A 26372-nucleotide genomic window follows, 5' to 3' on the forward strand; every position below is an offset into this window, starting at 1 on the left:
AACCCGCACAAGCGTGTCTCTCACATATATATCCCCCAGTAACCTCTCTCCCTGCATACACCTGCACACGCGTGTCTCTCACATATATATCCCCCAGTAACCCTCTCTCCCTGCATACACCCGCACACGCGTGTCTCACATATATATCCCCCAGTAACCTCTCTCCCTGCATACACCCGCACACGCGTCGCTCACATATATATCCCCCAGTAACCCTCTCTCCCTGTATACACCCGCACACGCGTGTCTCTCACATATATATCCCCCAGTAACCCTCTCTCCCTGTATACACCCGCACACGCGTGTCTCTCACATATATATCCCCCAGTAACCTCTCTCCCTGCATACACCTGCACACGCGTGTCTCTCACATATATATCCCCCAGTAACCCTCTCTCCCTGCATACACCCGCACACGCGTGTCTCACATATATATCCCCCAGTAACCGCTCTCCCTGCATACACCCGCACACGCGTCGCTCACATATATATCCCCCAGTAACCTCTCTCCCTGCATACACCCGCACACGCGTGTCTCACATATATATATCCCCCAGTAACCTCTCTCCCTGCATACACCCGCACACGCGTCTCTCACATATATATCCCCCAGTAACCTCTCTCCCTGCATACACCCGCACACGCGTGTCTCTCACATATATATCCCCCAGTAACCCTCTCTCCCTGCATACACCCGCACACGCGTCTCTCACATATATATCCCCCAGTAACCCTCTCTCCCTGCATACACCCGCACACGCGTGTCTCACATATATATATCCCCCAGTAACCTCTCTCCCTGCATACACCCGCACACGCGTCGCTCACATATATATCCCCCAGTAACCTCTCTCCCTGCATACACCCGCACACGCGTGTCTCACATATATATATCCCCCAGTAACCTCTCTCCCTGCATACACCCGCACACGCGTCTCACATATATATCCCCCAGTAACCTCTCTCCCTGCATACACCCGCACACGCGTGTCTCTCACATATATATCCCCCAGTAACCCTCTCTCCCTGCATACACCCGCACACGCGTCTCTCACATATATATCCCCCAGTAACCTCTCTCCCTGTATACACCCGCACACGCGTGTCTCTGACATATATATCCCCCAGTAACCCTCTCTCCCTGTATACACCCGCACACGCGTGTCTCACATATATATCCCCCAGTAACCCTCTCTACCTGCATACACCCGCACACGTGTCTCTCACATATATATCCCCCAGTAACCTCTCTCCCTGCTTCCACCGCACACGCGTGTCTCTCACATATATATCCCCCAGTAACCTCTCTCTGCATACACCCGCACACGCGTCTCTCACATATATATCCCCCAGTAACCTCTCTCCCTGCATACACCTGCACACGCGTGTCTCTCACATATATATCCCCCAGTAACCCTCTCTCCCTGCATACACCCGCACACGTGTGTCTCACATATATATCCCCCAGTAACCGCTCTCCCTGCATACACCCGCACACGCGTCGCTCACATATATATCCCCCAGTAACCTCTCTCCCTGCATACACCCGCACACGCGTGTCTCACATATATATATCCCCCAGTAACCTCTCTCCCTGCATACACCCGCACACGCGTCTCTCACATATATATCCCCCAGTAACCTCTCTCCCTGCATACACCCGCACACGCGTGTCTCTCACATATATATCCCCCAGTAACCCTCTCTCCCTGCATACACCCGCACACGCGTGTCTCACATATATATATCCCCCAGTAACCTCTCTCCCTGCATACACCCGCACACGCGTCGCTCACATATATATCCCCCAGTAACCTCTCTCCCTGCATACACCCGCACACGCGTGTCTCACATATATATATATCCCCCAGTAACCTCTCTCCCTGCATGCACACGCGTCTCTCACATATATATCCCCCAGTAACCTCTCTCCCTGCATACACCCGCACACGCGTGTCTCTCACATATATATCCCCCAGTAACCCTCTCTCCCTGTATACACCCGCACACGCGTGTCTCTGACATATATATCCCCCAGTAACCCTCTCTCCCTGTATACACCCGCACACGCGTGTCTCACATATATATCCCCCAGTAACCCTCTATCCCTGCATACACCCGCACACGTGTCTCACATATATATCCCCCAGTAACCTCTCTCCCTGCTTCCACCCGCACACGCGTGTCTCTCACATATATATCCCCCAGTAACCTCTCTCTCTGCATACACCCGCACACGCGTCTCTCACATATATATCCCCCAGTAACCTCTCTCCCTGCATACACCTGCACACGCGTGTCTCTCACATATATATCCCCCAGTAACCCTCTCTCCCTGCATACTCCCGCACACGCGTGTCTCACATATATATCCCCCAGTAACCGCTCTCCCTGCATACACCCGCACACGCGTCGCTCACATATATATCCCCCAGTAACCTCTCTCCCTGCATACACCCGCACACGCGTGTCTCACATATATATATCCCCCAGTAACCTCTCTCCCTGCATACACCCGCACACGCGTCTCTCACATATATATCCCCCAGTAACCTCTCTCCCTGCATACACCCGCACACGCGTGTCTCTCACATATATATCCCCCAGTAACCCTCTCTCCCTGCATACACCCGCACACGCGTCTCTCACATATATATCCCCCAGTAACCCTCTCTCCCTGCATACACCCGCACACGCGTGTCTCACATATATATATCCCCCAGTAACCTCTCTCCCTGCATACACCCGCACACGCGTCGCTCACATATATATCCCCCAGTAACCTCTCTCCCTGCATACACCCGCACACGCGTGTCTCACATATATATATCCCCCAGTAACCTCTCTCCCTGCATACACCCGCACACGCGTCTCTCACATATATATCCCCCAGTAACCTCTCTCCCTGCATACACCCGCACACGTGTGTCTCTCACATATATATCCCCCAGTAACCCTCTCTCCCTGCATACACCCGCACACGCGTCTCTCACATATATATCCCCCAGTAACCCTCTCTCCCTGTATACACCCGCACACGCGTGTCTCTGACATATATATCCCCCAGTAACCCTCTCTCCCTGTATACACCCGCACACGCGTGTCTCACATATATATCCCCCAGTAACCCTCTCTCCCTGCATACACCCGCACACGTGTCTCTCACATATATATCCCCCAGTAACCTCTCTCCCTGCTTCCACCCGCACACGCGTGTCTCTCACATATATATCCCCCAGTAACCCTCTCTCCCTGCATACACCCGCACACGCGTGTCTCACACACACACATATATTACCCTCTCTCCCTGCATACACCCGCACACGCGTGTCTCACACACACACATATATATATATCCCCCAGTAACCCTCTCTCCCTGCATACACCCGCACACGCGTGTCTCACACACACACATATATTACCCTCTCTCCCTGCATACACCCGCACACGCGTGTCTCACACACACACACATATATATCCCCCAGTAACCCTCTCTCCCTGCATACACACACACACGCGTGTCTCACACACACACACACACACACACATATATATCTATCCCCCAGTAACCTCTCTCCCTGCATACACCCGCACACGCATGTCACACACACACGCACACACATATATATATATATATATATCTATCCCCCAGTAACCTCTCTCTCTGCATACACCGCACACGCGTCTCACATATATATCCCCCAGTAACCCTCTCTCCCTGCATACACCCGCTCACGCGTGTCTCACATATATATCCCCTAGTAACCTCTCTCCCTGTATACACCCGCACACGCGTGTCTCTCACATATATCCCCCAGTAACCTCTCTCCCTGCATACACCCGCACACACGTGTCTCTCACATATATATCCCCCAGTAACCCTCTCTCCCTGCATACACCCGCACACGCACGTCTCATATATATCCCCCAGTAACCTCTCTCCCTGCATACACCCGCACATGCGTGTCTCACATATATATCCCCCAGTAACCCTCTCTCCCTGCATACACCCGCACACGCGTGTCTCTCACATATATATATCCCCAGTAACCCTCTCTCCCTGTATACACCCGCACACGCGTGTCTCTCACATATATATCCCCCAGTAACCCTCTCTCCCTGCATACACCCGCACACGCGTGTCTCTCACATATATATCCCCCAGTAACCTCTCTCCCTGCATACACCCACACACACGTGTCTCTCGCATATATATCCCCCAGTAACCCTCTCTCCCTGCATACACCCGCACACGCGTGTCTCTCACATATATATCCCCCAGTAACCTCTCTCCCTGGATACACCCGCACACGCGTGTCTCACATATATATCCCCCAGTAACCCTCTCTCCCTGCATACACCCGCACACACGTTTCTCTCACATATATATATCCCCAGTAACCCTCTCTCCCTGTATACACCCGCACACACGTGTCTCACACACACACATATATATATATCCCCCAGTAACCCTCTCTCCCTGCATACACCCGCACACGCGTGTCTCACACACACACACATATATTACCCTCTCTCCCTGCATACACCCGCACACGCGTGTCTCACACACACACATATATATCCCCCAGTAACCCTCTCTCCCTGCATACACCCACACACGCGTGTGTCTCACACACACACACATATATATCTATCCCCCAGTAACCTCTCTCCCTGCATACACCCGCACACGCGTGTCACACACACACACATATATATCTATCCCCCAGTAACCTCTCTCTCTGCATGCACCGCACACGCGTCTCACATATATATCCCCCAGTAACCCTCTCTCCCTGCATACACCCGCACACGCGTGTCTCACATATATATCCCCTAGTAACCTCTCTCCCTGTATACACCCGCACACGCGTGTCTCTCACATATATATCCCCCAGTAACCTCTCTCCCTGCATACACCCGCACACGCGTGTCTCTCACATATATATCCCCCAGTAACCCTCTCTCCCAGCATAAACCCGCACACGCACGTCTCATATATATCCCCCAGTAACCTCTCTCCCTGCATACACCCGCACATGCGTGTCTCACATATATATCCCCCAGTAACCTCTCTCTCTCCCTGCATACACCCGCACACGCGTGTCTCATATATATATATATATACCCCAGTAACCTCTCTCCCTGCATGCACCCGCACACGCGTGTCTCTCACATATATATCCCCCAGTAACCTCTCTCCCTGCATATACCCGCACACGCGTGCGTCTCCCTGCATACACCCGCACACGCGTGTCTCTCACATATATCCCCCAGTAACCTCTCTCCCTGCATACACCCGCACACGCGTCTCACATATATCCCCCAGTAACCCTCTCTCCCTGCATACACCCGCACACGCGTGTCTCACACATATATATCGCCCAGTAACCCTCTCTCCCTGCATACACCCGCACACGCGTGTCTCACATATATATCCCCTAGTAACCTCTCTCCCTGTATACACCCGCACACGCATGTCTCTCACATATATATCCCCCAGTAACCTCTCTCCCTGCATACACCCGCACACGCGTGTCTCACACATATATATCCCCCAGTAACCCTCTCTCCCTGCATACACCCGCACACGCGTGTCTCTCACATATATATCCCCCAGTAACCTCTCTCCCTGCATACACCCGCACACGCGTGTCACACAAATATATCCCCCATTAACCCTCTCTCCCTGCATACACCCGCACACGCGTCGCTCACATATATATCCCCCAGTAACCTCTCTCCCTGCATACACCCGCACACGCGTGTCTCACATATATATCCCCTAGTAACCTCTCTCCCTGTATACACCCGCACACGCGTGTCTCTCACATATATATCCCCCAGTAACCTCTCTCCCTGCATACACCCGCACACGCGTCTCTCACATATATACCCCCCAGTAACCTCTCTCCCTGCATACACCCGCACACGCGTCTCTCACATATATATCCCCCAGTAACCTCTCTCCCTGCATACACCCGCACACGCATGTCTCTCACTTATATATCCCCCAGTAACCCTCTCTCCCTGTATACACCCGCACACGCGTGTCTCACATATATATCCCCCAGTAACCTCTCTCCCTGCATACACCCGCACACGCGTGTCTCTCACATATATATCCCCCAGTAACCCTCTCTCCCTGCATACACCCGCACACGCGTCTCACATATATATCCCCCATTAACCCTCTCTCCCTGCATACACCCGCACACGCGTGTCTCTCACATATATATCCCCCAGTAACCCTCTCTCCCTGCATACACCCGCACACGCGTGTCTCTCACATATATATATCCCCCAGTAACCTCTCTCCCTGCATACACCCGCACACGCGTGTCACACAAATATATCCCCCATTAACCCTCTCTCCCTGTATACACCCGCACACGCGTGTCTCTCACATATATATCCCCCAGTAACCTCTCTCCCTGCATACACCCGCACACGCGTCTCTCACATATATACCCCCCAGTAACCTCTCTCCCTGCATACACCCGCACACGCGTGTCTCTCACATATATACCCCCCAGTAACCTCTCTCCCTGCATACACCCGCACACGCATGTCTCTCACTTATATATCCCCCAGTAACCCTCTCTCCCTGTATACACCCGCACACGCGTGTCTCACATATATATCCCCCAGTAACCTCTCTCCCTGCATACACCCGCACACGCGTGTCTCTCACATATATATCCCCCAGTAACCTCTCTCCCTGTATACACCCGCACACGCGTCGCTCACATATATATCCCCTAGTAACCTCTCTCCCTGTATACACCCGCACACGCGTGTCTCACATATATATCCCCCAGTAACCTCTCTCCCTGGATACACCCGCACACGCGTGTCTCACATATATATCCCCCAGTAACCCTCTCTCCCTGCATACACCCGCACACGCGTGTCTCTCACATATATATATCCCCAGTAACCCTCTCTCCCTGCATACACCCGCACACACGTGTCTCTCGCATATATATCCCCCAGTAACCTCTCTCCCTGGATACACCCGCACACGCGTGTCTCACATATATATCCCCCAGTAACCCTCTCTCCCTGCATACACCCGCACACGCGTCTCTCACATATATATCCCCCAGTAACCTCTCTCCCTGCATACACCCGCACACGCGTGTCTCACATATATATCCCCCAGTAACCCTCTCTCCCTGTATACACCCGCACACACGTGTCTCTCACATATATATATCCCCAGTAACCCTCTCTCCCTGCATACACCCGCACACACGTGTCTCTCGCATATATATCCCCCAGTAACCTCTCTCCCTGTATACACCCGCACACGGGTCGCTCACATATATATCCCCCAGTAACCTCTCTCCCTGTATACACCCGCACACGCGTGTCTCACATATATATCCCCCAGTAACCTCTCTCCCTGGATACACCCGCACACGCGTGTCACATATATATCCCCCAGTAACCCTCTCTCCCTGTATACACCCGCACACACGTGTCTCTCACATATATATATCCCCAGTAACCCTCTCTCCCTGCATACACCCGCACACACGTGTCTCTCGCATATATATCCCCCAGTAACCTCTCTCCCTGGATACACCCGCACACGCGTGTCTCACATATATATCCCCCAGTAACCCTCTCTCCCTGCATACACCCACACACACGTGTCTCTCACATATATATATCCCCAGTAACCCTCTCTCCCTGTATACACCCACACACGCGTGTCTCACACACACACACACACATATATATATCCCCCAGTAACCCTCTCTCCCTGCATACACCCGCACACGCGTGTCTCACACACACACACACACACATATATTACCCTCTCTCCCTGCATACACCCGCACACGTGTGTCTCACACACACACACACATATATATATATCCCCCAGTAACCCTCTCTCCCTGCATACACCCGCACACGCGTGTCTCACACACACACATATATATCCCCAGTAACCCTCTCTCCCTGCATACACCCGCACACGCGTGTCTCACATATATATCCCCTAGTAATCTCTCTCCCTGTATACACCCGCACACGCGTGTCTCTCACATATATATCCCCCAGTAACCTCTCTCCCTGCATACACCCGCACACGCGTGTCTCTCACATATATATCCCCCAGTAACCCTCTCTCCCTGCATACACACGCACACGCGTGTCTCTCACATATATATCCCCCAGTAACCTCTCTCCCTGCATATACCCGCACACGCGTGCGTCTCCCTGCATACACCCGCACACGCGTGTCTCTCACATATATCCCCCAGTAACCTCTCTCCCTGCATACACCCGCACACGCGTCTAACATATATCCCCCAGTAACCCTCTCTCCCTGCATACACCCGCACACGCGTGTCTCACACATATATATCCCCCAGTAACCCTCTCTCCCTGTATACACCCGCACACGCATGTCTCTCACATATATATCCCCCAGTAACCTCTCTCCCTGCATACACCCGCACACGCGTGTCTCACACATATATATCCCCCAGTAACCCTCTCTCCCTGCATACACCCGCACACGCGTGTCTCTCACATATATATCCCCCAGTAACCTCTCTCCCTGCATACACCCGCACACGCGTGTCACACAAATATATCCCCCATTAAACCTCTCTCCCTGCTTCCACCCGCACACGCGTCGCTCACATATATATCCCCCAGTAACCTCTCTCCCTGCATACAACCGCACACGCGTGTCTCACATATATATCCCCCAGTAACCTCTCTCCCTGCATACACCCGCACACGCGTGTCTCTCACATATATATCCCCCAGTAACCTCTCTCCCTGCATACACCCGCACACGCGTCACACAAATATATCCCCCATTAACCCTCTCTCCCTGCTTCCACCCGCACACGCGTCGCTCACATATATATCCCCCAGTAACCTCTCTCCCTGCATACACCCGCACACGTGTGTCTCACAAATATATCCCCTAGTAACCTCTCTCCCTGTATACACCCGCACACTCATGTCTCTCACATATATATCCCCCAGTAACCTCTCTCCCTGCATACACCCGCACACGCGTGTCTCACACATATATATCCCCCAGTAACCCTCTCTCCCTGCATACACCCGCACACGCGTGTCTCTCACATATATATCCCCCAGTAACCTCTCTCCCTGCATACACCCGCACACGCGTGTCACACAAATATATCCCCCATTAACCCTCTCTCCCTGCTTCCACCCGCACACGCGTCGCTCACATATATATCCCCCAGTAACCTCTCTCCCTGCATACACCCGCACACGCGTGTCTCACATATATATCCCCCAGTAACCTCTCTCCCTGCATACACCCGCACACGCGTGTCTCTCACATATATACCCCCCAGTAACCTCTCTCCCTGCATACACCCGCACACGCATGTCTCTCACATATATATCCCCCAGTAACCTCTCTCCCTGCATACACCCGCACACGCGTGTCTCTCACATATATACCCCCCAGTAACCTCTCTCCCTGCATACACCCGCACACGCATGTCTCTCACTTATATATCCCCCAGTAACCTCTCTCCCTGCATACACCCGCACACGCATGTCTCTCACTTATATATCCCCCAGTAACCCTCTCTCCCTGTATACACCCGCACACGCGTGTCTCACATATATATCCCCCAGTAACCTCTCTCCCTGCATACACCCGCACACACGTGTCTCTCGCATATATATCCCCCAGTAACCTCTCTCCCTGCATACACCCGCACACGCGTGTCTCTCACATATATATCCCCCAGTAACCCTCTCTCCCTGCATACACCCGCACACGCGTGTCTCTCACATATATATCCCCCAGTAACCTCTCTCCCTGTATACACCCGCACACGCGTGTCTCACATATATATCCCCCAGTAACCTCTCTCCCTGCATACACCCGCACACGCGTGTCTCTCACATATATATCCCCCAGTAACCTCTCTCCCTGCATACACTCGCACACGCGTGTCTCACATATATTTGCCCAGTAACCCTCTCTCCCTGCATACACCCGCACACGCGTGTCTCTCACATATATATCCCCCAGTAACCTCTCTCCCTGCATACACCCGCACACGCGTGTCTCACATATATATCCCCCAGTAACCTCTCCCTGCATACACCCACACACGCGTGTCTCACATATATACCCCCCAGTAACCTCTTTCCCTGCATACACCCGCACACGCGTGTCTCACATATATACCCCCCAGTAACCTCTCTCACTGCATACACCCGCACACGCATGTCTCTCACATATATATCCCCCAGTAACCTCTCTCCCTGCATACACCCGCACACGCGTGTCTCACATATATATCCCCCAGTAACCTCTCTCCCTGCATAAACCCGCACAAGCGTGTCTCTCACATATATATCCCCCAGTAACCTCTCTCCCTGCATACACCTGCACACGCGTGTCTCTCACATATATATCCCCCAGTAACCCTCTCTCCCTGCATACACCCGCACACGCGTGTCTCACATATATATCCCCCAGTAACCTCTCTCCCTGCATACACCCGCACACGCGTCGCTCACATATATATCCCCCAGTAACCCTCTCTCCCTGTATACACCCGCACACGCGTGTCTCTCACATATATATCCCCCAGTAACCCTCTCTCCCTGTATACACCCGCACACGCGTGTCTCTCACATATATATCCCCCAGTAACCTCTCTCCCTGCATACACCTGCACACGCGTGTCTCTCACATATATATCCCCCAGTAACCCTCTCTCCCTGCATACACCCGCACACGCGTGTCTCACATATATATCCCCCAGTAACCGCTCTCCCTGCATACACCCGCACACGCGTCGCTCACATATATATCCCCCAGTAACCTCTCTCCCTGCATACACCCGCACACGCGTGTCTCACATATATATATCCCCCAGTAACCTCTCTCCCTGCATACACCCGCACACGCGTCTCTCACATATATATCCCCCAGTAACCTCTCTCCCTGCATACACCCGCACACGCGTGTCTCTCACATATATATCCCCCAGTAACCCTCTCTCCCTGCATACTCCCGCACACGCGTCTCTCACATATATATCCCCCAGTAACCCTCTCTCCCTGCATACACCCGCACACGCGTGTCTCACATATATATATCCCCCAGTAACCTCTCTCCCTGCATACACCCGCACACGCGTCGCTCACATATATATCCCCCAGTAACCTCTCTCCCTGCATACACCCGCACACGCGTGTCTCACATATATATATCCCCCAGTAACCTCTCTCCCTGCATACACCCGCACACGCGTCTCACATATATATCCCCCAGTAACCTCTCTCCCTGCATACACCCGCACACGCGTGTCTCTCACATATATATCCCCCAGTAACCCTCTCTCCCTGCATACACCCGCACACGCGTCTCTCACATATATATCCCCCAGTAACCCTCTCTCCCTGTATACACCCGCACACGCGTGTCTCTGACATATATATCCCCCAGTAACCCTCTCTCCCTGTATACACCCGCACACGCGTGTCTCACATATATATCCCCCAGTAACCCTCTCTCCCTGCATACACCCGCACACGTGTCTCTCACATATATATCCCCCAGTAACCTCTCTCCCTGCTTCCACCCGCACACGCGTGTCTCTCACATATATATCCCCCAGTAACCTCTCTCTCTGCATACACCCGCACACGCGTCTCTCACATATATATCCCCCAGTAACCTCTCTCCCTGCATACACCTGCACACGCGTGTCTCTCACATATATATCCCCCAGTAACCCTCTCTCCCTGCATACACCCGCACACGCGTGTCTCACATATATATCCCCCAGTAACCGCTCTCCCTGCATACACCCGCACACGCGTCGCTCACATATATATCCCCCAGTAACCTCTCTCCCTGCATACACCCGCACACGCGTGTCTCACATATATATATCCCCCAGTAACCTCTCTCCCTGCATACACCCGCACACGCGTCTCTCACATATATATCCCCCAGTAACCTCTCTCCCTGCATACACCCGCACACGCGTGTCTCTCACATATATATCCCCCAGTAACCCTCTCTCCCTGCATACACCCGCACACGCGTCTCTCACATATATATCCCCCAGTAACCCTCTCTCCCTGCATACACCCGCACACGCGTGTCTCACATATATATCCCCCAGTAACCCTCTCTCCCTGCATACACCCGCACACGTGTCTCACATATATATCCCCCAGTAACCTCTCTCCCTGCTTCCACCCGCACACGCGTGTCTCTCACATATATATCCCCCAGTAACCTCTCTCTCTGCATACACCCGCACACGCGTCTCTCACATATATATCCCCCAGTAACCTCTCTCCCTGCATACACCTGCACACGCGTGTCTCTCACATATATATCCCCCAGTAACCCTCTCTCCCTGCATACTCCCGCACACGCGTGTCTCACATATATATCCCCCAGTAACCGCTCTCCCTGCATACACCCGCACACGCGTCGCTCACATATATATCCCCCAGTAACCTCTCTCCCTGCATACACCCGCACACGCGTGTCTCACATATATATATCCCCCAGTAACCTCTCTCCCTGCATACACCCGCACACGCGTCTCTCACATATATATCCCCCAGTAACCTCTCTCCCTGCATACACCCGCACACGCGTGTCTCTCACATATATATCCCCCAGTAACCCTCTCTCCCTGCATACACCCGCACACGCGTCTCTCACATATATATCCCCCAGTAACCCTCTCTCCCTGTATACACCCGCACACGCGTGTCTCTGACATATATATCCCCCAGTAACCCTCTCTCCCTGTATACACCCGCACACGCGTGTCTCACATATATATCCCCCAGTAACCCTCTCTCCCTGCATACACCCGCACACGTGTCTGTCACATATATATCCCCCAGTAACCTCTCTCCCTGCTTCCACCCGCACACGCGTGTCTCTCACATATATATCCCCCAGTAACCTCTCTCTCTGCATACACCCGCACACGCGTCTCTCACATAGATATCCCCCAGTAACCTCTCTCCCTGCATACACCCGCACACGCGTGTCTCACATATATATCCCCCAGTAACCCTCTCTCCCTGTATACACCCGCACACGTGTGTCTCACATATATATCCTCCAGTAACCCTCTCTCCCTGCATACACCCGCACACGCGTGTCTCACATATATATCCCCCAGTAACCTCTCTCCCAGCATACACCCGCACACACGTGTCTCTCGCATATATATCCCCCAGTAACCTCTCTCCCTGGATACACCCGCACACGCGTGTCTCACATATATATCCCCCAGTAACCCTCTCTCCCTGCATACACCCGCACACGCGTGTCTCTCACATATATATATCCCCAGTAACCCTCTCTCCCTGTATACACCCGCACACGCGTGTCTCACACACACACATATATATATATCCCCCAGTAACCCTCTCTCCCTGCATACACCCGCACACGCGTGTCTCACACACACACATATATTACCCTCTCTCCCTGCATACACCCGCACACGCGTGTCTCACACACACACACATATATATCCCCCAGTAACCCTCTCTCCCTGCATACACACACACACGCGTGTCTCACACACACACACACACACACATATATATCTATCCCCCAGTAACCTCTCTCCCTGCATACACCCGCACACGCGTGTCACACACACACATATATATATATCTATCCCCCAGTAACCTCTCTCTCTGCATACACCGCACACGCGTCTCACATATATATCCCCCAGTAACCCTCTCTCCCTGCATACACCCGCTCACGCGTGTCTCACATATATATCCCCTAGTAACCTCTCTCCCTGTATACACCCGCACACGCGTGTCTCTCACATATATATCCCCCAGTAACCTCTCTCCCTGCATACACCCGCACACACGTGTCTCTCACATATATATCCCCCAGTAACCCTCTCTCCCTGCATACACCCGCACACGCACGTCTCATATATATCCCCCAGTAACCTCTCTCCCTGCATACACCCGCACACGCGTGTCTCATATATATATATATATATATACCCCAGTAACCTCTCTCCCTGCATGCACTCGCACACGCGTGTCTCTCACATATATATCCCCCAGTAACCCCCTCTCCCTGCATACACCCGCACACGCGTGTCTCTCACATATATATCCCCCAGTAACCTCTCTCCCTGCATATACCCGCACACGCGTGCGTCTCCCTGCATACACCCGCACACGCGTGTCTCTCACATATATCCCCCAGTAACCTCTCTCCCTGCATACACCCGCACACGCGTCTCACATATATCCCCCAGTAACCCTCTCTCCCTGCTTCCACCCGCACACGTGTCGCTCACATATATATCCCCCAGTAACCTCTCTCCCTGCATACACCCGCACACGCGTGTCTCACATATATATCCCCTAGTAACCTCTCTCCCTGTATACACCCGCACACGCGTGTCTCTCACATATATATCCCCCAGTAACCTCTCTCCCTGCATACACCCGCACACGCGTGTCTCTCACATATATACCCCCCAGTAACCTCTCTCCCTGCATACACCCGCACACGCATGTCTCTCACATATATATCCCCCAGTAACCTCTCTCCCTGCATACACCCGCACACGCGTGTCTCTCACATATATACCCCCCAGTAACCTCTCTCGCTGCATACACCCGCACACGCGTGTCTCTCACATATATATCCCCCAGTAACCTCTCTCCCTGCATTCACCCGCACACGCGTGCGTCTCCCCGCAGTTGGAAGCCGGAGAGACAGATCCCATTCAGTGATGTCCGCCTGCCGCCCCCCACAGACTACGCCAAGGACATAGCAGAGGGAGAGGAGGTGGAGGTGAGCACAGGAAGAGGGGAGGGGGGAGGGAGGTGAGCGCAGGAATAGGGGAGGGAGGAGGGAGGTGAGCGCAGGAAGAGGGGAGGGGGGAGGGAGGTGAGCGCAGGAATAGAAGAGGGGAGGGGGGGGAGGTGAGCACAGGAATAGGGGAGGGGGGGGGAGGGGACGGCAGGAATAGGGGAGGGGGGGGGAGGGGAGCGCAGGAATAGGAGAGGGGGGAGGGAGGGGAGCGCAGGAATAGGGGAGGGGGGAGGGAGGTGAGCGCAGGAAGAGGGGAGGGGGGAGGGAGGTGAGCGCAGGAAGAGGGGAGGGGGGGGGGGAGCGCAGGAATAGGGGAGGGGGGAGGGAGGGGAGCGCAGGAATAGAAGAGGGGAGGGGGGGGAGGTGAGCACAGGAATAGGGGAGGGGGGGGGAGGGGATGGCAGGAATAGGGGAGGGGGGGGAGGGGAGCGCAGGAATAGGAGAGGGGGGAGGGAGGGGAGCGCAGGAATAGGGGAGGTGGGAGGGAGGGGAGCGCAGGAATAGGGGAGGGGGGAGGGAGGTGAGTGCAGGAATAGGGGAGGGGGGGGAGGTGAGTGCAGGAATAGGGGAGGAGAGGGGGGGAGGTGAGTGCAGGAATAGGGGAGGGGGGGGGAACGCAGGAATAGGGGAGGGGGGGAGGTGAGCGCAGGAATAGGGGAGGGGGGAGGGGAGGTGAGTGCAGGAATAGAAGAGGGGAGGGGGGGAGGTGAGCGCAGGAATAGAAGAGGGGAGGGGGGGAGGTGAGCGCAGGAATAGAAGAGGGGAGGGGGGGAGGTGAGCGCAGGAATAGAATAGAAGAGGGGAGGGGGGAGGTGAGCGCAGGAATAGAAGAGGGGAGGGGGGGGAGGTGAGCGCAGGAATAGAAGAGGAGAGGGGGGGAGGTGAGCGCAGGAATAGAAGAGGGGAGGGGGGGAGGTGAGCGCAGGAATAGAAGAGGGGAGGGGGGGAGGTGAGCGCAGGAATAGAAGAGGGGAGGGGGGGGAGGTGAGCGCAGGAATAGAAGAGGGGAGGGGGGGAGGTGAGCGCAGGAATAGAAGAGGGGAGGGGGGGGAGGTGAGCGCAGGAATAGAAGAGGGGAGGTGAGCGCAGGAATAGAAGAGGGGAGGGGGGGAGGTGAGCGCAGGAATAGGGGAGGGGGGAGGGGAGGTGAGTGCAGGAATAGAAGAGGGGAGGGGGGGAGGTGAGCGCAGGAATAGAAGAGGGGAGGGGGGGGAGGTGAGCGCAGGAATAGAAGAGGGGAGGGGGAGGGAGGTGAGCGCAGGTATAGAAGAGGGGAGGGGGGGGAGGTGAGCGCAGGAATAGAAGAGGGGAGGGGGGGGAGGTGAGCGCAGGAATAGAAGAGGGGAGGGGGGGAGGTGAGCGCAGGAATAGAAGAGGGGGGGGAGGTGAGCGCAGGAATAGAAGAGGGGAGGGGAGGGGGGGGAGGTGAGTGCAGGAAGAGGGGAGGGGGGAGGTGAGCGCAGGAATAGAAGAGGTTAGGGGGGGAGGTGAACGCAGGAATAGAAGAGGGGAGGGGGGGAGGTGAGCGCAGGAATAGAAGAGGGGAGGGGGGGGAGGTGAGCGCAGGAATAGAAGAGGGGAGGGGGGGAGGTGAGCGCAGGAATAGAAGAGGGGAGGGGGGGGAGGTGAGCGCAGGAATAGAAGAGGGGAGGGGGGGGAGGTGAGCGCAGGAATAGAAGAGGGGAGGGGGGGAGGTGAGCGCAGGAATAGAAGAGGGGAGGGGGGGGAGGTGAGCGCAGGAATAGAAGAGGGGAGGGGGGGAGGTGAGCGCAGGAATAGAAGAGGGGAGGGGGAGGGGAGCGCAGGAATAGAAGAGGGGAGGGGGGGGAGGTGAGCGCAGGAATAGAAGAGGGGAGGGGGGGGAGGTGAGCGCAGGAATAGAAGAGGGGGGGGAGGTGAGCGCAGGAATAGAAGAGGGGAGGGGAGGGGGGGGAGGTGAGTGCAGGAATAGAAGAGGGGAGGGGGGAGGTGAGCGCAGGAATAGAAGAGGGGAGGGGAGGGAGGTGAGCGCAGGAATAGAAGAGGGGAGGGGGGAGGTGAGTGCAGGAATAGAAGAGGGGAGGGGAGGGGGGGGAGGTGAGCGCAGGAATAGAAGAGGGGAGGGGGGAGGTGAGCGCAGGAATAGAAGAGGGGAGGGGGAGGTGAGCGCAGGAATAGAAGAGGGGAGGGGGGGGAGGTGAGCGCAGGAATAGAAGAGGGGAGTGGGGGAGGTGAGCGCAGGAATAGAAGAGGGGAGGGGGGGAGGTGAGCGCAGGAATAGAAGAGGGGAGGGGGGGGAGGTGAGTGCAGGAATAGAAGAGGGGAGGGGGGAGGTGAGCGCAGGAATAGAAGAGGGGAGGGGGGGGAGGTGAGCGCAGGAATAGAAGAGGGATGGGGGGGAGGTGAGCGCAGGAATAGAAGGGGGAGGGGGGAGGTGAGCGCAGGAATAGAAGAGGGAGGGGGGGAGGTGAGCGCAGGAATAGAAGGAGGGGGGGAGGTGAGCGCAGGGATAGAAGAGGGGAGGGGGGGGAGGTGAGCGCAGGGATAGAAGAGGGGAGGGGGGGAGGTGAACGCAGGAATAGAAGAGGGGAGGGGGGGGAGGTGAGCGCAGGAATAGAAGAGGGGAGGGGGGGAGGTGAGCGCAGGAATAGACGAGGGGAGGGGGGGAGGTGAGCGCAGGAATAGAAGAGGGGAGGGGGGAGGTGAGCGCAGGAATAGAAGAGGGGAGGGGGGGGAGGTGAGTGCAGGATAGAAGAGGGGAGGGGGGGAGGTGAGCGCAGGAATAGAAGAGGGGAGGGGGGGAGGTGAGCGCAGGAATAGAAGAGGGGAGGGGGGGAGGTGAGCGCAGGAATAGAAGAGGGGAGGGGGGGGAGGTGAGCGCAGGAATAGAAGAGGGGGAGGGTGGGGAGGTGAGCGCAGGAATAGAAGAGGGGAGGGGGGAGGTGAGCGCAGGAATAGAAGAGGGGAGGGGGAGGGGGAGCGCAGGAATAGGAAGAGGGGAGGGGTGGAGGTGAGCGCAGGAATGAAGAGGGAGGGGGGGGAGGTGAGCGCAGGAATAGAAGAGGGGAGGGGGGGAGGTGAGCGCAGGAATAGAAGAGGGGAGGGGGGGAGGTGAGCGCAGGAATAGAAGAGGGGAGGGGGGGGAGGTGAGCGCAGGAATAGGGGAGGGGAGGGGGGGAGGTGAGCGCAGGAATAGAAGAGGGGAGGGGGGAGGTGAGTGCAGGAATAGAAGAGGGGAGGGGGGGGAGGTGAGCGCAGGAATAGAAGAGGGGAGGGGGGGAGGTGAGCGCAGGAATAGAAGAGGGGAGGGGGGGAGGTGAGTGCAGGAATAGAAGAGGAGAGGGGGGGGAGGTGAGCGCCGGAATAGAAGAGGGGAGGGGGGGGGAGGTGAGCGCAGGAATAGAAGAGGGGAGGGGGGAGGTGAGCGCAGGAATAGAAGAGGAGAGGGGGGAGGGGAGCGCAGGAATAGAAGAGGGGAGGGGGGGGAGGTGAGCGCAGGAATAGAAGAGGGGAGGGGGGGAGGTGAGCGCAGGAATAGAAGAGGGGAGGGGGAGGTGAGCGCAGGAATAGGGGAGGGGGGGAGGTGAGCGCAGGAATAGAAGAGGGGAGGGGGGGAGGTGAGCGCAGGAATAGAAGAGGGGAGGGGGGGGAGGTGAGCGCAGGAATAGAAGAGGGGAGGGGGGGGAGGTGAGCGCAGGAATAGAAGAGGGGAGGGGGGGAGGTGAGCGCAGGAATAGAAGAGGGGAGGGGGGGAGGTGAGCGCAGGAATAGAAGAGGGGAGGGGGGGAGGTGAGCGCAGGAATAGAAGAGGGAGGGGGGGAGGTGAGCGCAGGAATAGAAGAGGGGAGGGGGGAGGTGAGCGCAGGAATAGAAGAGGGAGGGGAGGGGGGGAGGTGAGCGCAGGAATAGAAGAGGGGAGGGGGGAGGTGAGCGCAGGAATAGAAGAGGGGAGGGGGAGGTGAGCGCAGGAATAGAAGAGGGGAGGGGGGGAGGTGAGCGCAGGAATAGAAGAGGGGAGGGAGGGGGGGGAGGTGAGTGCAGGAAGAGGGGAGGGGGGAGGTGAGCGCAGGAATAGAAGAGGGGAGGGGGGAGGTGAGCGCAGGAATAGAAGAGGGGAGGGAGGGGGGGGAGGTGAGTGCAGGAATAGAAGAGGGGAGGGGGGAGGTGAGCGCAGGAATAGAAGAGGGGAGGGGAGGGAGGTGAGCGCAGGAATAGAAGAGGGGAGGGGGGGAGGTGAGTGCAGGAATAGAAGAGGGGAGGGGGGGGAGGTGAGCGCAGGAATAGAAGAGGGGAGGGGGGAGGTGAGCGCAGGAATAGAAGAGGGGAGGGGGGAGGTGAGCGCAGGAATAGAAGAGGGGAGGGGGGGGAGGTGAGCGCAGGAATAGAAGAGGGGAGGGGGGGAGGTGAGCGCAGGAATAGAAGAGGGAGGGGGGGAGGTGAGCGCAGGAATAGAAGAGGGAGGGGGGGGAGGTGAGTGCAGGAATAGAAGAGGGGAGGGGGGAGGTGAGCGCAGGAATAGAAGAGGGAGGGGGGGAGGTGAGCGCAGGAATAGAAGAGGGATGGGGGGGAGGTGAGCGCAGGAATAGAAGGGGGAGGGGGGGAGGTGAGCGCAGGAATAGAAGAGGGGAGGGGGGGGAGGTGAGCGCAGGAATAGAAGGAGGGGGGGGAGGTGAGCGCAGGATAGAAGAGGGGAGGGGGGGGAGGTGAGCGCAGGAATAGAAGAGGGGAGGGGGGGAGGTGAGCGCAGGAATAGAAGAGGGGAGGGGGGGGAGGTGAGCGCAGGAATAGAAGAGGGGAGGGGGGGAGGTGAGCGCAGGAATAGAAGAGGGGAGGGGGGGAGGTGAGCGCAGGAATAGAAGAGGGGAGGGGGGAGGTGAGCGCAGGAATAGAAGAGGGGGGAGGTGAGCGCAGGAATAGAAGAGGGGAGGGGGGAGGTGAGCGCAGGAATAGAAGAGGGGAGGGGGGGGGAGGTGAGTGCAGGAATAGAAGAGGGGAGGGGGGGGAGGTGAGCGCAGGAATAGAAGAGGGGAGGGGGGAGGTGAGCGCAGGAATAGAAGAGGGGAGGGGGGGAGGTGAGCGCAGGAATAGAAGAGGGGAGGGGGGGGAGGTGAGCGCAGGAATAGAAGAGGGGAGGGTGGGGAGGTGAGCGCAGGAATAGAAGAGGGGAGGGGGGGAGGTGAGCGCAGGAATAGAAGAGGGGAGGGGGGAGGGGAGCGCAGGAATAGAAGAGGGGAGGGGTGGAGGTGAGCGCAGGAATAGAAGAGGGGAGGGGGGGAGGTGAGCGCAGGAATAGAAGAGGGGAGGGGGGGAGGTGAGCGCAGGAATAGAAGAGGGGAGGGGGGGGAGGTGAGCGCAGGAATAGAAGAGGGGAGGGGGGGAGGTGAGCGCAGGAATAGGGGAGGGGAGGGGGGGAGGTGAGCGCAGGAATAGAAGAGGGGAGGGGGGGGGGAGGTGAGCGCAGGAATAGAAGAGGGGAGGGGGGGGGAGGTGAGCGCAGGAATAGAAGAGGGGAGGGGGGGGAGGTGAGCGCAGGAATAGAAGAGGGGAGGGGGGGGAGGTGAGTGCAGGAATAGAAGAGGAGAGGGGGGGGGAGGTGAGCGCCGGAATAGAAGAGGGGGAGGGGGGGGGAGGTGAGCGCAGGAATAGAAGAGGGGAGGGGGAGGTGAGCGCAGGAATAGAAGAGGAGAGGGGGGAGGGGAGCGCAGGAATAGAAGAGGGGAGGGGGGGGAGGTGAGCGCAGGAATAGAAGAGGGGAGGGGGGGGAGGTGAGCGCAGGAATAGAAGAGGGGAGGGGAGGTGAGCGCAGGAATAGGGGAGGGGGGAGGTGAGCGCAGGAATAGAAGAGGGGAGGGGGGGGAGGTGAGCGCAGGAATAGAAGAGGGGAGGGGGGGGAGGTGAGCGCAGGAATAGAAGAGGGGAGGGGGGGGGAGGTGAGCGCAGGAATAGAAGAGGGGAGGGGGGGGAGGTGAGCGCAGGAATAGAAGAGGGGAGGGGGGGGAGGTGAGCGCAGGAATAGAAGAGGGGAGGGGGGGAGGTGAGCGCAGGAATAGAAGAGGGGAGGGGGGGGAGGGTGAGCGCAGGAATAGAAGAGGGGAGGGGGGGGAGGTGAGCGCAGGAATAGAAGAGGGGAGGGGGGGGAGGTGAGTGCAGGAATAGAAGAGGGGAGGGGGGGAGGTGAGCGCAGGAATAGAAGAGGGGGAGGGGGGGGGAGGAGGTGAGCGCAGGAATAGAAGAGGGGAGGGGGGGGAGGTGAGCGCAGGAATAGAAGAGGGGAGGGGGGGGAGGTGAGCGCAGGAATAGAAGAGGGGAGTGGGGGAGGTGAGCGCAGGAATAGAAGAGGGGAGGGGGGGGGAGGTGAGCGCAGGAATAGGGGAGGGGGGAGGTGAGCGCAGGAAGGGGAGGGGGGGAGGTGAGCGCAGGAATAGAAGAGGGGAGGGGGGGGAGGTGAGCGCAGGAATAGAATAGAAGAGGGGAGGGGGGGGGAGGTGAGCGCAGGAATAGAAGAGGGGAGGGGGGGGAGGTGAGCGCAGGAATAGAAGAGGGGAGGGGGGGGAGGTGAGCGCAGGAATAGAAGAGGGGAGGGGGGGGGAGGTGAGCGCAGGAATAGAAGAGGGATGGGGGGGGAGGTGAGCGCAGGAATAGAAGAGGGGAGGGGGGGAGGTGAGCGCAGGAATAGAAGAGGGGAGGGGGAGGGAGGTGAGCGCAGGAATAGGGGAGGGGGGGAGGTGAGCGCAGGAATAGAAGAGGGGAGGGGGGGGAGGTGAGCGCAGGAATAGAAGAGGTAGGGGGGGAGGTGAGCGCAGGAATAGAAGGAGGGGGGGGGAGGTGAGCGCAGGGATAGAAGAGGGGAGGGGGGGGAGGTGAGCGCAGGGATAGAAGAGGGGAGGGGGGGAGGTGAACGCAGGAATAGAAGAGGGGAGGGGGGGGAGGTGAGCGCAGGAATAGAAGAGGGGAGGGGGGGGAGGTGAGCGCAGGAATAGAAGAGGAGGGGGGGGAGGTGAGCGCAGGAATAGAAGAGGGAGGGGGGGGGAGGTGAGCGCATGAAGAGGGGGAGGGGGGGGAGTTGAGTGCAGGAATAGAAGAGGGGAGGGGGGGAGGTGAGCGCAGGAATAGAAGAGGGGAGGGGGGGGAGGTGAGCGCAGGAATAGAAGGAGGGGAGGGGGGGAGGTGAGCGCAGGAATAGAAGAGGGGAGGGGGGGGAGGTGAGCGCAGGAATAGAAGAGGGGAGGGTGGGGAGGTGAGCGCAGGGAATAGGGAGGGGGGGAGGTGAGCGCAGGAATAGAAGAGGGGAGGGGGGGGGAGGTGAGCGCAGGAATAGAAGAGGGGAGGGGGGGAGGTGAGCGCAGGAATAGAAGAGGGGAGGGGGGGGAGGTGAGCGCAGGAATAGAAGAGGGGAGGGGGGGAGGTGAGCGCAGGAATAGAAGAGGGGAGGGGGGGGGAGGTGAGCGCAGGAATAGAAGAGGGGAGGGGGGGGAGGTGAGCGCAGGAATAGAAGAGGGGAGGGGGTGGAGGTGAGCGCAGGAATAGAAGAGGGGAGGGGGGGGGGGAGGTGAGCGCAGGAATAGAAGAGGGGAGGGGGGGGAGAGGTGAGCGCAGGAATAGAAGAGGGGAGGGGGGGAGGTGAGCGGGGGAGGTGAGCGCAGGAATAGAAGAGGAGAGGGGGGGGAGGTGAGCGCAGGAATAGAAGAGGGGAGGGGGGGGGGAGGTGAGCGCAGGAATAGGGGAGGGGAGGGGGGGGAGGATAGAAGAGGGGAGGGGGGGGGGAGGTGAGCGCAGGAATAGAAGAGGGGAGGGGGGGGAGGTGAGCGCAGGAATAGAAGAGGGGAGGGGGGGAGGTGAGCGCAGGAATAGAAGAGGGGAGGGGGGGGAGGTGAGTGCAGGAATAGAAGAGGAGAGGGGGGGGGAGGTGAGCGCAGGAATAGAAGAGGGGAGGGGGGGGGAGGTGAGCGCAGGAATAGAAGAGGGGAGGGGGGAGGTGAGCGCAGGAATAGAAGAGGAGAGGGGGGGGAGGTGAGCGCAGGAATAGAAGAGGGGAGGGGGGGGAGGTGAGCGCAGGAATAGAAGAGGGGAGGGGGAGGTGAGCGCAGGAATAGGGGAGGGGGGAGGTGAGCGCAGGAATAGGGGAGGGGGGGGAGGTGAGCGCAGGAATAGAAGAGGGGAGGGGGGGAGGTGAGCGCAGGAATAGAAGAGGGAAGGGGGGGGAGGTGAGCGCAGGAATAGAAGAGGGGAGGGGGGAGGTGAGCGCAGGAATAGAAGAGGGGAGGGGGGGAGGTGAGCGCAGGAATAGGGGAGGGGAGGGGGGGAGGTGAGCGCAGGAATAGAAGAGGGGAGGGGGGGAGGTGAGCGCAGGAATAGAAGAGGGGAGGGGGGGGGAGGTGAGCGCAGGAATAGAAGAGGGGAGGGGGGGGAGGTGAGCGCAGGAATAGAAGAGGGGAGGGGGGGAGGTGAGCGCAGGAATAGAAGAGGGGGAGGGGGGGGAGGTGAGCGCAGGAATAGGGGAGGGGGGGGAGGTGAGCGCAGGAATAGAAGAGGGGAGGGGGGGAGGTGAGCGCAGGAATAGGGGAGGGGGGGGAGGTGAGCGCAGGAATAGAAGAGGGGAGGGGGGGAGGTGAGCGCAGGAATAGAAGAGGGGAGGGGGGGGAGGTGAGTGCAGGAATAGAATAGAAGAGGGGAGGGGGGGGAGGTGAGCGCAGGAATAGAAGAGGGGAGGGGGGGGAGGTGAGCGCAGGAATAGGGGAGGGGGGAGGTGAGCGCAGGAATAGGGGAGGGGGGGAGGTGAGCGCAGGAATAGAAGAGGGGAGGGGGGGGAGGTGAGCGCAGGAATAGAAGAGGGGAGGGGGGGGAGGTAAGCGCAGGAATAGAAGAGGAGAGGGGGGGGAGGTGAGCGCAGGAATAGAAGAGGGGAGGGGGGGAGGTGAGCGCAGGAATAGAAGAGGGGAGGGGGGGAGTTGAGCGCAGGAATAGAAGAGGGGAGGGGGGGGAGGAGGGGGGGGGAGGAGGGGGGGGGAGGTGAGCGCAGGAATAGAAGAGGGGAGGGGGGGGGGAGGTGAGCGCAGGAATAGAAGAGGGGAGGGGGGGGAGGTGAGTGCAGGAATAGAAGAGGGGAGGGGGGGAGGTGAGCGCAGGAATAGAAGAGGGGAGGGGGAGGGAGGTGAGCGCAGGAATAGGGGAGGGGGGGAGGTGAGCGCAGGAATAGAAGAGGGGAGGGGGGGGAGGTGAGCGCAGGAATAGAAGAGGGAGGGGGGGGGAGGTGAGTGCAGGAATAGAAGAGGGGAGGGGGGGAGGTGAGCGCAGGAATAGAAGAGGGGAGGGGGGGGAGGTGAGTGCAGGAATAGAAGAGGGGAGGGGGGGAGGTGAGCGCAGGAATAGAAGAGGGGAGAGGGGGGAGGTGAGCGCAGGAATAGAAGAGGAGAGGGGGGGGAGGTGAGTGCAGGAATAGAAGAGGGATGGGGGGGGAGGTGAGCGCAGGAATAGAAGAGGGGAGGGGTGGGAGGTGAGCGCAGGAAGAGGGGAGGGGGGGGGGGTGAGCGCAGGAATAGAAGAGGGGAGGGGGGGAGGTGAGCGCAGGAATAGAAGAGGGGAGGGGGGGAGGTGAGCGCAGGAATAGAAGAGGGGAGGGGGGGAGGTGAGCGCAAGAATAGAAGAGGGGAGGGGGGGTGAGCGCAGGAATAGAAGAGGGGAGGGGGGGGAGGTGAGCGCAGGAATAGAAGAGGGGAGGGGGGGGAGGTGAGCGCAGGAATAGAAGAGGGGAGGGGGGGGGTGAGCGCAGGAATAGAAGAGGGGAGGGGGGGGAGGTGAGCACAGGAATAGAAGAGGGGAGGGGGGGGAGGTGAGCGCAGGAATAGAAGAGGGGAGGGGGGGAGGTGAGCGCAGGAATAGAAGAGGGGAGGGGGGGGGTGAGCGCAGGAATAGAAGAGGGGAGGGGGGAGGTGAGCGCATAAATAGAAGAGGGGAGGGGGGGAAGTGGGAGGGGGTGTGTGTGGGGGGGTGGTGTCAGTACAGAAATAGAGGGTGGGTGTGTGGTGGGGGAGGTGGGTGTGTGGTGGGTGAGGTGGGTGTGTGGTGGGGGAGGTGGGGGGGGGTGGGGGAGGTGGGAGCGGGTGGGGGAGGTGGGAGCGGGTGGGGGGGGGGTGGGGGAGGTGGGAGCGGGTGGGGGGGGGGTGGGGGAGGTGGGAGCGGGTGGGGGGGGGTGGGGGAGGTGGGAGCGGGTGGGGGGGTGGGGGAGGTGGGAGCGGGTGGGGGGGGGGGGTAGGTGGGAGCGGGTGGGGGGATTTGGGAGCGGGAGGTGGGAGCGGGTGGGGGTGGGGGTTTGTCAGTACAGGAATAGCAGAGAGTGTCTCTTCCAGGTCTACTCCAGAGCAAATGACCAGGAGCCGTCTGGCTGGTGGTCCGCGCGGGTCCGCATGATAAAGGGGGATGTGAGTATCACAGGGGGGCACCGCTGACCCTATTATCCCATCACAGGGGGGCACCGCTGTCCCTATTATCCCATCACAGGGGGGCACCGCTGTCCCTATTATCCCATCACAGGGGGGCACCGCTGTCCCTATTATCCCATCACAGGGGGGCACCGCTGTCCCTATTATCCCATCACAGGGAGGCACCGCTGTCCCTATTATCCCATCACAGGGAGGCACCGCTGTCCCTATTATCCCATCACAGGGAGGCACCGCTGACCCTATTATCCCATCACAGGGAGGCACCGCTGTCCCTATTATCCCATCACAGGAAGGCACCGCTGTCCCTATTATCCCATCACAGGGGGGCACCGCTGTCCCTATTATCCCATCACAGGGAGGCACCGCTGTCCCTATTATCCCATCACAGGGGGGCACCGCTGTCCCTATTATCCCATCACAGGGAGGCACCGCTGTCCTATTATCCCATCACAGGGAGGCACCGCTGACCCTATTATCCCATCACAGGGAGGCACCGCTGTCCCTATTATCCCATCACAGGGAGGCACCGCTGTCCCTATTATCCCATCACAGGGAGGCACCGCTGTCCCTATTATCCCATCACAGGGAGGCACCGCTGTCCCTATTATCCCATCACAGGGAGGCACCGCTGTCCCTATTATCCCATCACAGGGAGGCACCGCTGTCCCTATTATCCCATCACACGGAGGCACCGCTGTCCCTATTATCCCATCACAGGGAGGCACCGCTGACCCTATTATCCCATCACAGGGAGGCACCGCTGACCCTATTATCCCATCACAGGGAGGCACAGCTGACCCTATTATCCCATCACAGGGAGGCACAGCTGACCCTATTATCCCATCACAGGGAGGCACCGCTGTCCCTATTGTCCCATCACAGGGAGGCACCGCTGTCCCTATTATCCCATCACAGGGAGGTACCGCTGTCCCTATTATCCCATCACAGGGAGGCACCGCTGTCCCTATTATCCCATCACAGGAGACACCGCTGTCCCTATTATCCCATCACAGGGAGGCACCGCTGTCCCTATTATCCCATCACAGGGAGGCACCGCTGTCCCTATTATCCCATCACAGGGA

The 26372-nt window shown here is 58.1% G+C and overlaps 1 protein-coding gene across 1 annotated transcript in view; it reads left to right on the plus strand.

The window, feature by feature from the left end:
- The window catches only part of LOC142475294 (RNA-binding protein FXR1-like), a 54613-nt gene extending 29289 nt beyond the window's left edge, over positions 1-25324 (plus strand). The window contains exons 3-4 of the mRNA XM_075581220.1: positions 14758-14851; positions 25198-25324. Of these exons, the coding sequence (XP_075437335.1) occupies positions 14758-14851; positions 25198-25296 (193 nt within the window). The 3' untranslated portion in view covers positions 25297-25324. The remainder of the gene's footprint in view (positions 1-14757; positions 14852-25197) is intronic.
- Positions 25325-26372: the final 1048 nt, after the last annotated feature.

This window comes from Ascaphus truei, unplaced genomic scaffold (genome assembly GCF_040206685.1).
Source record: "Ascaphus truei isolate aAscTru1 unplaced genomic scaffold, aAscTru1.hap1 HAP1_SCAFFOLD_1135, whole genome shotgun sequence".
NCBI classification, from domain to species: Eukaryota; Metazoa; Chordata; class Amphibia; order Anura; family Ascaphidae; genus Ascaphus; species Ascaphus truei.